The sequence below is a fragment of the Fringilla coelebs genome, assembly GCF_963513975.1.
Source record: "Fringilla coelebs genome assembly, chromosome: 7".
Classification (NCBI taxonomy): Eukaryota; Metazoa; Chordata; class Aves; order Passeriformes; family Fringillidae; genus Fringilla; species Fringilla coelebs.
In genome coordinates, this window is record NC_140035.1 from 8,895,075 (window position 1) to 8,908,153 (window position 13,079).

At 47.4% G+C, this 13,079-nt stretch overlaps 1 protein-coding gene across 1 annotated transcript; it reads left to right on the forward strand.

Moving 5' to 3' along the window:
- The first annotated feature begins 5,002 nt into the window (after positions 1-5,002).
- Positions 5,003-9,319, forward strand: TMEM37 (transmembrane protein 37). Its single transcript, XM_084209388.1, has 2 exons — positions 5,003-5,152; positions 6,004-9,319. Exons 1-2 carry the CDS (start codon positions 5,132-5,134, stop codon positions 6,574-6,576), a joined length of 594 nt encoding a protein of 197 aa, XP_084065514.1. The 5' UTR covers positions 5,003-5,131; the 3' UTR covers positions 6,577-9,319.
- Positions 9,320-13,079: the final 3,760 nt, after the last annotated feature.

Sequence of the window (13,079 nt, forward strand, 5' to 3'; positions counted from 1 at the left end):
ATAAACTCAGAAGAGTAAAAGTTAATGGAACAAAAATAGAATCTAATTTTTTTTCTTCCCCCCACAAGTCTATGAAGTACCTTCCAATCTATGATTAGCCAATCAGCTGCTCACTTGAAGTGCAAATACCATCAATCCATTTTAGAACGAGCTTGTATTTCTTCTAGAATCAGGGTATCTGTGAAAGTTCAACACAGCTTAATTGTGTTGTCTTTAGAACACAGAATTCACATGGAGCTTGTCTGCAGTGATCTTTTAACTTTCATTCCCAGCTACTCCCAATGCACATACATTTATGAGCTGCATCAAAAGAAGCATCATCGCTTTCTTTCTACACCCTGGAAAGAAAAACAATTACATTACTTGGCCCACACAGCCAGGCAGACACCTTGTTTGTCCCCACCAAATGTGCAAGCTTGTGTTTCCCAAAAGGCTGAGGCAATGGTATGTCATCTCCTCCTAATAAACACTGCTCCTTTGAGTAAGTTCTGAACTTGGGAGACAGACTAACCTGTTCAATGTACTTGCTGCTTTTAAATATCCTGATATGATTTTTTACTGATAGAAAAAATGTGTGACAGCTGAGAAACTGAATTATTTCCCCCAACTTATGTAGTATTGAAGTATGGATCCAAATTTTTCTAGTAGTGCTAAGGACTTAAAATTGGGTTGGGTTTTTGGTTTTGGGGTTTTTTTGGTTGGTTAGTTGGTTTTTTTGTATTGAATATTATTTCAAAGGAGATTTGTCAGAATGGTCAGATGCAAATATTTTGAGGTATTTCCTAAGCCAGTGTAACTATTAACAGAAATCCCTGAAAAAGGCTGATTCTGAAGCAGAATGAGTGAGTACCCAGTGCTGGATCTCTGCAATGTGATGCTGAGGTAGGTCCAAAAACTGATCAGAGGTGAAAACACAATTCTTGCTGGGATACAACATCTATTCCTTTAAGCCTGTCCCACTTAATGTCTCTCTTCTTCTTAGACTTAACTGAGCTAGGGAATAAAATCACTGTAATGGAGTCCCATATTATCAGCATGTTTCTAACCCAGCTCTGAGTCCCTCAGCAAGCACTGCTTGATGAGGGTGGGCAGCAGGACCTGGAGGTGGCTGCTGGCTGTAACTGGGTGTTTTCACCATGTGCAGCAGCCCAGGGCTCTCATGCACAGCCAGCAGCGAGGGGGAGAGCCTGGGGCTGCAGGGACACGTGGCAGCCCTGTCTGGTGGCCAGTCTGCTTTCCTGTGGCACAGCAGAGGTGTCCAGGCAGGAGGCAAAGCGAAACCATCTGGCCCAGGAGCTTTCTCCTCTTTAGTGCTTTCACGTGCCAGGATGAGTTTGTGCGCTTGGCTGCAATAACTTGCACGATGGGAGGAAAATCCTGAGGTAAAGTAGTTGTGATAAGGGGCTGGTCTGAGCTGTGTGGGCCTTGGCACAACCCAAACCCCCTTTTGGTGTATATGCTGTGCCTGGGGCACAATTCACCTAGGATGACTGCCTGAGTTCCCAGAAGCTGCTGGGCTTGAGCAGTTTGCCAGCAACTTGCTGACTTTTTGCCCCTTTCCAGAAGCTCTGTTTCGGCCCAGCTAGGCTGAACCCAGCCTGAGCTGAATGCAGCTTCTTCAACCTGGATTTCCAGTCCACTACCAGGAAAAAGAGAAGGCAAGAGAACAGTGACAGGAGACAATTAGCCTCTTCCTTCTTTCTCCTAACACTTTCTACATGCTCACTGCTTGGGGAAGATACAAAAAAAGAAGTAACATTTTTCCCCCCATACAGACCTTGGACACCTCCCAAAGTCTCACTCTGCAAGATACTCAAGATCTATTTGCTTCAAAGATCAGGTCCACATCTGTCTGCAGAGATACCTTGAACTAGGGACCTGACAAAAGTTAGGGTTTACATACCTCATCAGGTGAGTTGCTATGCCAAGAATTAAAGATGTGATCAGAAAGAATTTTATTAAATAGTAAAATGCATTTACAGGAGTAACTGGCTTCAAGGTCAGATGAAGCTGGACTGGTGGTGCCTCAGTCACTTGTGTTCTGCTTCACCTCTAAGTGATTTTACTTAATTGGGCAATTGCTCCCTAAGCCCCTGGTGATGCTCAGATTTTGGTCCTGAACAGTCTCCAGGCTTCTGCAGGAGAAAAGCTGGAGAAAAGCTGGAACAGATTCTTCAGTGTTAAACTTTGCATAGTTTTAAATGAACCAGATGAACCTATTTCTGTGTTGTACAACAGTCTCTGGTAATTTCCATTATTTATGAACACATTTCCCTGAAAACTTTCTCTCCAGGGATAGGATGTGAAATGCCTACTTAAACAATAGAGAAAAGGGACTTTCTAAACAAAATAATGAAACTGGCAATATACCAAGAACTCTATGCTAACACAACCAAAAATACTTCTAAAATGCTTTAAAGGTCATTTTTTCTGTTATCACATAGGTGATGTGTTTTTCAGACAGAATTTTTTTTTTCTTTTACAGCACTGAGCTCTTTTTATTTTAAAATACCATTTTCACATTTGATTTTCAAAAATAGCATAGAGGCATTTCCCACTTTCGGTTTTTTTTTTTTGGTCTTTGAAAGTCGCATAGTATGTTGGCTTGTTTTGTAATGAGAAATGAAGATAAACTCATTACATTTGAAAAAGGTGCAGAGTTGTCACAGGCTTTCTAAACCCAGACAGCTTTACCAGAAGGTATCTCCAGCCAGGCAAGTGCAGAAATGAAGTACTCACTGTTACAACCATCCTCTCGGGGGTGACGTCAGAAAAGTGACTCTGAAAGTGCCTGTACAATGCTCATCTAAATTCCAGGTCCAGTTTCATTCTCGTTTATATTTTGGGAAACTAAATTAAATACAAAACATTAAATTTCTCCTTTTGTAGAAAAGGTACCATCCCCTACCACCCTTTTTCCTCAAAGAACAGGCTTGGCACATAACTATATATTTACTAAAGAATCCAAGTATGACAGGAGAGCAGTTTTGGTTCTAAAAGTAACCACTTTAATTTCCTCATTCACCAAAGCTTTTTATGCATGTGAGCCTTACCATGGGCTTTTACAGGAAAAAAACCTCTTGCCCAGCAGAATACCCCTCACCGTTAAAAGTTAAGATTTTTGAACTGCTGAAGTCATTAGGATTACTCAGATGTTTTAAATGCAGATCTATGCTTAATGATTTTGCTAATTGTGGGCCAAATTGCATAATGCTCTGCAGCATTGAGCCTATGTTACAGAAAGCATAAGTTAGTGAGGTTTTTGCCAGGTAAGAGTTGGTGTATTTTGTCAGGTCCAAGTCTGCATTTGCTCAGCATGATTACATGCAAACACCATTTATTCAGCTTATGCAACAAATGAGACAAGACGACCTGTTTGTGCTTTTTGAGACAAAAAAACATATATATTTTTGAATTTTGAACTTTGAAGTGAAAGGGTATAACAGCAAATGCATGTAATCAGTCTGCATATGCAATGCAGAAATGCTGTTTAACATGTGGAATAAAGAACTCAGGATGTTCATAAAGGTCTTCTATCAACTGGTGAACCTAAGATGAAAGGGATGTGGCAAGCATGAAGTTTTCTAGCTTGGATAGCACATTCAGAAAACAAAATATGTTGTTGACCACAAACCCACAAAATGAGTTTTGACAACAGACCTTGCAAAGATTTGCCATGAGTTGCAAAAGGAGAAAATCTCAATTCTGTGTCTGATAGAAATATAATCTAACATTGTATACAAGTTTGTAGAGAAACATTTAAACAAAAGATACTTCAAGAGGAGAGAAATAGAAAGGTCCACATTTGTTCTTAAAATTAAAATATGAAAACTAAAGTAAATGCTGTTCAGAGCACTCACTCTTGCTAGAAACTGTTACCAAAAAAAAAAAAAAAAAACCAAAAACAAGAAACACCCCAGACAGATCACAGCAGACATAAATGGTGTTTTAAATGAAGCACAGTAAACCCTTATTAAATTGCATAGAAATTAAAATAACGAGACAATCTATATAGACAAATGATTAGTTCAGAAATCGAAGTGCAAGAAGGGTAAAGTAACAATAACTTCTACCACTCCGTACTGGAGAAGGAGATCCTTCCAATGCCTTTTGGCTAGAAAGGAAATGACCAAATTCTGACCCCTGGGAATATGAAGGAGACCCAGAACAACGACCCGTGGGGCTGTCCACTGGACCTCAGACTCTCTGCTGGAGTCAAAATCAGATTTTGGCAGTAAAACAAGAGTTTCTGATGACACAGCAACACCCAGCTTTCTTGGGCTTTTAAAAGCTGTTTCAGACAAAAAAAAAAAAAAAAAAAAAAAAAAAAAAAAGTAAAGTAGTCAGTAATTCATTAGAAGATGGAAGATGGCAAAACTGAGTGAGAAACAGAGCTAAGGCGTAAAACTTTATGAGCAGAGAGGTTTTTGCTGACAGTACAGGTAGAGATAGGTAAGGCAGAGCAGATAAGAGCGTGCACACAGCCCAAGGTGCGAGGCCATGGCTGCCCCGGAGCCGGTGCCGAGCGGCTTCGGGAACAAACACCGGCGGGGACCGGGCAGCGAGGGCAGGACGGGCTGCTCCCGTACCCACGGGCGACCGGGGCCGGGTGTCACCGCCGCCCATCACTGCAGCCCCAAGGCGAGCGGGCAGGGCCGGGGCAGCCTCCCCGCGCACCGACGCCCGGCACAGGCTGTTCCTGGCGGCAGAGCACACCGCCAGCCCTCCGGCGGCCGGTGATACGCGGGGACACGGGACGGGGTGAGGCCACAGGGCGGCGAGAGGCATCGCCACCGCCCGGCACACCTCCTGCCCGGGGACGTGCTCTATCTACGGCGGGCTCGGGCAGGTCCGTGTCCCGGCCGGCGCAGCGCTGTCCCCGCCGTGCGGGGCTGTGGGGGAGCAGCCTCACTCCGCTCCGCTCCGCTCGACTCTACTCAGTTCGGCTCGGTTCGGCCCGGCCCAGCCCGGCTCCGCCCGTCGGGGCTGCGCTGCTGACTCAGCCGCGGGGGGAGCCCGGAGGGCGCCCCGGCCCCGCGGGCGTGGCGGGCGGGGGGGCTGCCCTCCGCCCTCCGGGGAGATAAAGAGCGGCGGCCGCAGCCCGCCCGCGTCTCTCGGCGCCGCCGGCAGCATGACGGCCATCGGGGCGCAGGTACGTCCGCCGCTCTCTCCCGCCGCGGGGCTGCTGCCTCAGCCTGGCCTGCGCGGCCGGGGTCGCTCCGACCCTGCCCGGAGCAGCTCCGACCCTGCCCGGAGCAGCGGGGCGCAGCCGGCCGCATTCCCTTTCCCGCCTTCTCCGGCCGACGGCGGCTCCCCGGGGCCGCGGCTCCCCCCTCCCCGCCGCACGTGGCTCTCCGAGGGGGCTGGGGGCTCTTGGCTCGACTTTCCATCACATTTCGGGTCACTTGGAGGGTGTCGGTCAGGCGGGGAAGTGCTTTGCCCACGCGGCTCCGCGGGGGCTGCGGCCGAAGATTCCCCCCCCCTCCCCCCCAGCCCCCGGGGTAGCTGAGCCGTGCGACCCCGGGGTGAGGACCGAGGTGCGGGCAGCTGCTGCTGCCGGCCGGAGGAGGAGAGACCGGCTGGCTGCAGCTCTGGAGGGCAATGCTGGGAACTAGGAGCCGTCCCCCAGCCCGCTGCTGCCGCCTCCCCCCTCCCAGCCACCGGCCTCCATCCTCCCAGGGGCCGGTGGCTTCCTCCAGCCCTGCCACAGCAGGAGGCTGTGCCGCAAGACCGTGGGGCAGGGACCTGGTCCAGCCAAGAGCTTTTGTGATCCCGGTCCCAGGCCTTGACGTGGGAGCATTGTTTGTGCAGCCAGGGAACTGGGAGAGCTTCACCCACCCTTCCTTTCTCCTGTGTACAGCCTTCCCCTGCGAGAAGGGGTTTGATGTGCGCAAGTAAATATTTTCAAATGCTGAATCCCACAGCTTGGTCCCTCTGACTTCATTTCACCCCGAAGTATCACTGTTAACTCTGTTACATTTTTTCCTCACGCTCTTCTTTCAGGTGCAGCAGCTGCTGGCACACCGGAGACCACAGAAATCCTTCTTTGAGACGCTCATCAGGAGCCTGATCATCCTGTGCGTGGCCATAGCCGTGGTCTTGTCGTCCATCTCCATCTGCGATGGCCGCTGGCTCTTTGCGAGGGGGCAGCTCTTCGGACTGTGGCACTTCTGCACCCTGGGCAACGACAGCGTGCTGAAGTGTGTCACAGACCTCAGCCTGGCCCAGGTGGAGGGGCTGAGCGTGGGGGTGATTCCCATCAGGAGCATGGTGTCCTTTGCTGTTGTGGTTGCCATCTTCGGGTTGGAGCTGCTGATGGTGTCCCAGGTCTGCGATGATGCCAATGCGAGGCGGAAATGGGCAATGGGTTCCGTTCTCATCCTCATCTCTTTTTTGCTGTCAGCCACTGGTGTTCTGAGCTTCTCCATCCTGGTGAAGGATCACCTCACCTTCACAGGCTTCACGCTGACATACTGGTGTGAGTTCATTGCTGCCTTCCTCTTCTTCCTTAACGGAATCAGTGGACTTCACATCAACAGCCTCACACACCTCAGGAGTGGGGTAGGCAAAATCTAGGCACAAAGGATGTACCTCTGCCTTTGTGTAATCAGCTTTGCCAATTAGACTGGAAGAAAGAGAGTCTAATGAAGTTTGAAAAGGATGCCCTGTGTTAATTTGTGTGCAAGGAGGGGAAGCATGAGTCAGTCTTGATGCCTGTAGAAGATGTACCCACCCACTGGTCAGCGTGGAGAGCTGAGCAACACCAGCCAAGCAGAGACTGGGACTGGCTGCTACTGCAGTATGGTTTTCTGGAGAAGTGGATTAAAGCAGAGGGTGTCCTGCTAAACATGCAGAGATTTAGAAGACTGCAATCTATCCCACATGTTGACCTGAGGCTTGTACAACACCGGTACTGCTGTGGATTTGGTGTTGCTGTGCTTTTCCTCGTATTCTGGAGCCTGTGAAGAGTGTGATACAGCTTTGGTGTGTCTCATGGGTTTGTTCTGGCTCAGGGACAGATGATTTCTGCCTGGCCGTGTTCACTGGTGTGGAGCATTGAAAGTATTCACTGGATCTTACTTCTTCATTTTTCTTTCAAAAGAGAAGGCACACAGAACTTGATCTGGTCACAGGTTTTGTTTCCTTCAGGCATGTTCCCTTTGTCTGTTCTGTTCTTGGTCAGTTTTTTGGGGACACTTTAGACAGCGTTGCCAGGGGTAGGTGTTGGGTGATGCAGGTGTAGAGGGAAGGGATGTGCTGCTTTCCTCAAGCACCACTGCATATCCCTGTGTTTGTGGCCTCTCCCCAGTGTCACCACTCTCCTGCCACCCCTGAAGGACATGTGCCAACCGGGTAACCAAACTGGCTGTCTCACAACCCTTGCACAGTTTATGGTAACAGGGCATTGCTCTTGGGTTTTTTGGTTCTTTGGGGCAAGTGGAACAAGCTCTGCAGAGTCTTCATGGGCTGTAGTGGCTGGCAGACCATGCAGAGACCACCACAGCTTCAGGGATGTGTTTTGGTTATCACGGTTTCCACTGGGGCAGTGCTTATGCTGTAGCTGAGTCTGCTGTAGCATTTCTTATGGGAGGAGAAAGCCCTAGATCCTCCTGACCAGATCAGGTCTCTTTCTTCCTCTGACTAACAGTGAGCCTGGGAGGAGAATCAGCCCGTGATTGCCTAAGGAGGGGCCGATGGGTGCAGCTCAAATCTGTCACCACTGGTAGAAATGTTGAGAGACCTGGCCAAAATTATTGTACTGAGGCTGGCCTTCCTCCTGCCAATGTCTGAGTCAAGATCTCTAAAATTGCTACAGCTTTGAAGTTCTTAATGGTGTCTTATGTAAAAGGAGAGAAGACCTCATTTGTAGAGTAGATTGCCCTACATGTGTTCTCCCTGTCCAACACAAAGCACTCAGTTGCTCACAGTTAAAAATGTCTTCAGAGTAATTCAGGGTTTCTGGTTTACTGTTTGCTTTGTATCCACTGGTAAAACTGCTTATATCCTTGTTTTAGAACAAATGTTTCTACATGTTTCATCCCTGTACCTTGTCTGTTGAGCAAGGTTTTATTTTCCTGTGCAACAAGTTTGACACAGTTTTTCACCTGAAACAAATGCATCATAGCACAGAGGTCAAAAAGCCTGTGCATGTGAGCCATGAGTAAACAGCTTTGCCTTTGAAAGCTAGGAATCTTAAGCTGTGCCTGAGCTGGAATGTACCACACTGATGAACGTGCTCCTGTGCTTGCTTTCAGGACAGTCTCCATTCCTGCTTGGACTTCTGTAACTCCTTAAGACAACACTCCTGAGCCCATTTTGCAATGCAGGTTCAGACTTGGCTTCCTCTGGACAGTGCCAGTTGTACTTTTGCACGTGAATCTGCTCATCTTTCTCTCAGCATGATGCAGGGCTGTGCTATCCAGACAGCTCCTGAAGCTCTTGTGATGTTTGGGGCTTTGATGGGGTTCCTTGGCCCATTCTCAAGGACAAGGACTTGTGCCTGTGTCTCTGGAAATCCACACTGTGACTGTGTGTGAAGGTGCCTTTGATTTGCTGAATGGCACTGTTGAAGACACGCTGCTGGGCTGAACTTGCAGCTGCTTGTGTGAGCTGGTGCAGCTGGCTTTAGCAGAGCCATTCAGGCCAAAGAGACCCTGCAAGTTCTGATCCCAAACTGTTGCACTTTGGTGTTACCAGGTGTACCAGGAGTACCTTAACTAACCAGGGATTCAGCTGTGGTGCCTGGGGGTGCCCATGTCAGGCAGGACAGTTCCCCTACATGTAAGGGTGCTTATGGCTTGTCTGGAAACACGAATGTAACTTCAGAGTGACACTTGGGTGACATCCAGACTGGGAAATCACTTCTGAGTGCACATTCCCTCATGCTAGCCGGAGGCCGTGCCTCCATCCCTTTCCTTGGAAGGCAGCCACAGCCAGACTGGGTTCCAGGCTGGTGCCTCCTGCTTGGGTTAGAGGGAGACTGGACAATTGGCCATTGAGTTCACCCTAGACGTGGTGCAATTGTGGATGATTTTTAGGATGCCCTCTGCCAGCTGAAGAAGAGGCCTTTTGTTGGGGGTAGGGAATCCTCTGGGGAAAATGGAGTAACTTTTTTTTTTTCCAACTGTTTTTTTGTATAGTACTGCTCAATTATGCTGGGAAAAGATGCTTTTTGACAGCTAAATATTACAAAACAGAGTTGATTGTCTTGGAGGTTCTTATATAGAGCAACCTGTGCAGCAGTGGGTCACTGTTCATTTTCTGAAGCATTTGGAAGTGTCAAGCAATATTCCTGAAGTTTGTTAAATAAATTGATTTGAAATAAGAGCTGTAATTCACTCTTTTTATCTTTCGATATTGGGGTGCAGATTTAAGGGGATGAGGGAGGTTTTACATAATCTCCCAGGCACCATTCCGTGTGTTTGCCCAGCTAAACTGATGAAGAAATGACTGCTTGGTGCTCTGCCAAGCTCTGACCAAGGGAACTGAGGCCACTACACACTCCCCTATCCTTTTCCCTCCAGAGTCTGCACCAGCCCAAGAAGCCAGCACTGCTTTCTTGTCTTGCAAAACAAGAAGGGCAGTCAGCTGTGTTTCTTCGTGGGAATTTGAGATAACCTTGTAGGCGCTTTAATGACTTCCTGCTGTTGCATGTGCTCTGTTTACCAGCTAAAGAGCTCTTTCCTGTGTCCTTCACCTTCCTGTTCCCACACTGCACCCCGTGTCTGAAGCATCCTTGCTCTTTTCCTCAGCTCTCATTGTTTGGCCTGCAAGAAGTGGTATCTGAGTACAAATGTATTTATGTGTTTTTCTCAGAGCTCGCTGTATTGGCAGGTTGGGTTAGGTGTCAGGAAAAGAGCTTCCCAGCTACACCACTGAATTAGTTTATGTAATCTCAAGTTAATTAGCACCTGGTGTTCTCTTTCCAACAGGAGAGGTCGTTGGCCTGTCTCAGTTTAACATCTCTTAAAAGCAGGGTAATGAACATCACTCCTTGTTAATGAGCCGTTTAGACTTAGCTACTAACTTTAATTAGACACTTGTACACAAGCCATTGCCTGTGGATAAGAATAAGGAAATGTTGATACAGGGCAGGCTAGCTAGGGAAATTTCCTGCCTGGACTGTGTTTTTCCAGAATCACAGAACAGTTGAGGTTGGAAGGGTGCACTGGAGGTCATCTAGTCCAGCCTCCCTGCTCCTCTAGAGCATGTTATTTTGATTTTAAGTCTCCAATACCTTCATCAGCTGTGCTTGTAGGGACACCAGGAATGGGGTTGAGCCTTGCTTGCTTGTGCAAGCCACAGGAAGGTGATTACAAAGATATATTACATGACTGTCCTCGCCTGCTTTCTCTTTCCTTCTGCTGGGGCCTATGGTAAGCTGGTAATAGCCCTTCTTCTTGACCTTCTAAGACAGCTGGCACATGCAAGAAGGGCCTCATTTCTGGGTGAAAACAAGGTCTGCCCCAGGCAGTGTCCTGGAAGGGGTGTTGCCTGAATTCCTGAGGCCCCAACCCCACTGAATCGGTACCAGCCCTCCTGAAACAGCCCCCCTGCACTCAGGCCTTGCACAATGTAATTATTCACTGAACAACTATTGGTTTTTGCTTCTGACAAAAATTTGCTAGGAGCTTCCTTGTTGCCAGTGTTGGAAAGAAAATCCATTAATGACTTCCTCTTAAATTCATCAGCTCATAGGCTGCTGATGCTCCTGCTGGCCTGCAGAAAACAACTGGCTCCTCAGGGCATCTGGGTTGAGAGGCTGTCACCAGTGTCCCTGAACAATGACAGCTACTTGTGTGAAAGGTGGTACTCAGGTCCTGTTTACTGGTAAAGCCACCACATTACATTGAATATCCAGGAGCAAGTGCAATGAAAGGAAAGTGAGTGGGCTCCATGAATATGGAGTTTGTGCTCACCCTCTGTGCCTTCATCTCCTGCTTTTGCATTGCTCCCTGAGATCTGCTTGCCTGCTCCTCTTCATCTGCTTACAAACACTTCAGTGTCCCCAGAGATAAGCAGCTCTTTCCTCCAGCATCCTTCAGCACAGCCAAAGAAACAAGATCCCCAGCAGTGCAGGGAGCCTTTGTAGTGCCTGCCCAGGAGATGGGGGAGGTAAGAACCCATTCCCCTGTGGTGGTGGTTGGCAGCAGCTTCCAGGACAGAAGATGTTTTCTTGCCAGCAGAAACCAGTACAAGGTCACAGCATCCTAACTCCAGGGGCTGCCTGCTCCTGGTACCTTCCCAAGTGGACGTGCTCTTCCCCAGGAGTTGAGAACTCCAAATTCCAGCTGACATCCAGAAGTTTATATGGAGTTACTCAGCTCTTCATACAAACAAGGCTTGTACTTGATGCCTGAAGTGAACACGTTATACAGAATCTGGGAATAATTCATTTTTCTTGGTAATTTCAGGCAAGACATATAAAACCAAAATGGCCATGTAAAATGATAATTTACGCTAGAACTGGGGTTTTTTAAACACAAAAACCAGCAGTATTTTTTTCTGGGGCATGTGGCAGGCCCCTGTACAAATAGGTATCCTGCTCAGCCTGGGCTCCTCCCAATCTTGTGCTGGTCCTAACTATGCACTGCAGGGCTGAGCTCTTACCCTAGCTCCTGTGAGAGCCAATAATTGCATCAGATCTAATTAATTACATGCTATTGTATCTCTGAATCTGTATTTCTTCATTTATGCTGGAAGGAGGCACTTGCATTTAAAACAAACAGCTGCTTTGTCTTGAAGGATGAATGTTTAATTTTCAGAGAGGGAACATACAAGTTGTTGGGCTCATTCATAGGCCAGAGAGAAAATTAAGATTACATTTTTTTGGAAGTATCTGACTTGCTAAATGCTCTGGGACAGAGGAAGCCCCTAACAAGTTTGGAGGATCTGCTTGGCTTGGGTGAGTCAGCAAAAAGTGAGATCTTTAATTCCAGCCTTCAGGGAGGGGCTTTCACTTCTCCTTTGGTCATGAGACTGATCCCACTCCTGTTTTTCCTTCCACTTGTTTTGGCTGATTTTTAAAGGACAAAGCCAACTTGAAACCTTGCTATTTCCAAAAATATAAGTTTAAAGTTCCAAAGTTTAGGTTTCCAAAAATATAAGTTTAAAACACTAGCCAGTTTACAGCTTTACATCTCATTGTTTTTTTCCTGGGTGTAAAGAGGTTCCACTCTCCTACTGCTGGGTGACCTGCATGAGCCAGGAAAGCCAAGCAGGCAGGGCAGGCTGGAGCAACCACCAAGCTCTCCCTGCTGCTGAGTGCCCTTCCTCTCCTGGCTGCCCTCTGTGCCTGCAGCACCTGCTGCCCCAGGGAGGCTGTGGGATAACTGTCAGCACTGCCAGTGAAAAAAACATTTTTTTTCTGAATCTCAGAGTTTTTAAGAGAGCTAACATCACTCAAAAACCTGCTTCAGTACAGGTAATTTAAGCTTGAATGTGTCCTTTAACTTCTCTGCATGTTTGTCGTGTGATAAAATGGAGAAGCCTGCCATGTAGGCATTTGGTGTGATTAAAAGCTCGTTGGAGCAGTTTTGGCAGAGGGGGCTGGGGAATGCTGCTCAGGCAGCATTTGACATGCCATGCATGTTTTGCCAATGTCTTGTAGGTGATCGGGAGGAGGGAGAAGTGATAAACACCATTTGCTTTCAGTTCAAGCCTCTTTGCCCTTGAAGAAACCCAGCCAAAAATCACCCCAACTAGGGAAATGTGGATACAAAATCAAGTAGGAGATTTGATTTCATTTGTCAGATGAATTATTTTATCCCTTTCCCACTCAAAACAGGGAAATCTGCTTAATTATGTCCTTAAGAGCATAAAGATGTGATAGCTCAGAAACTTTTTGACAGCATATTACAGTGCACAGCCTTGCAGATTTCAGTACACAGAAGAACTGTAGACTCTAAAGAGATTTTTGGTAGCCACTACGGTATTGTTTTTCACCAGACAGTTTCTACTGTCCAGTTCAATTGACCTTTAGATGTCTCAAGAGCTTTCATTTCTTCCCTTCAAATACAAGCTGGTCAAGTCTCAGAGGTACAGACACAATAAGGATGAGCTATCTTACTAAAGTTTTT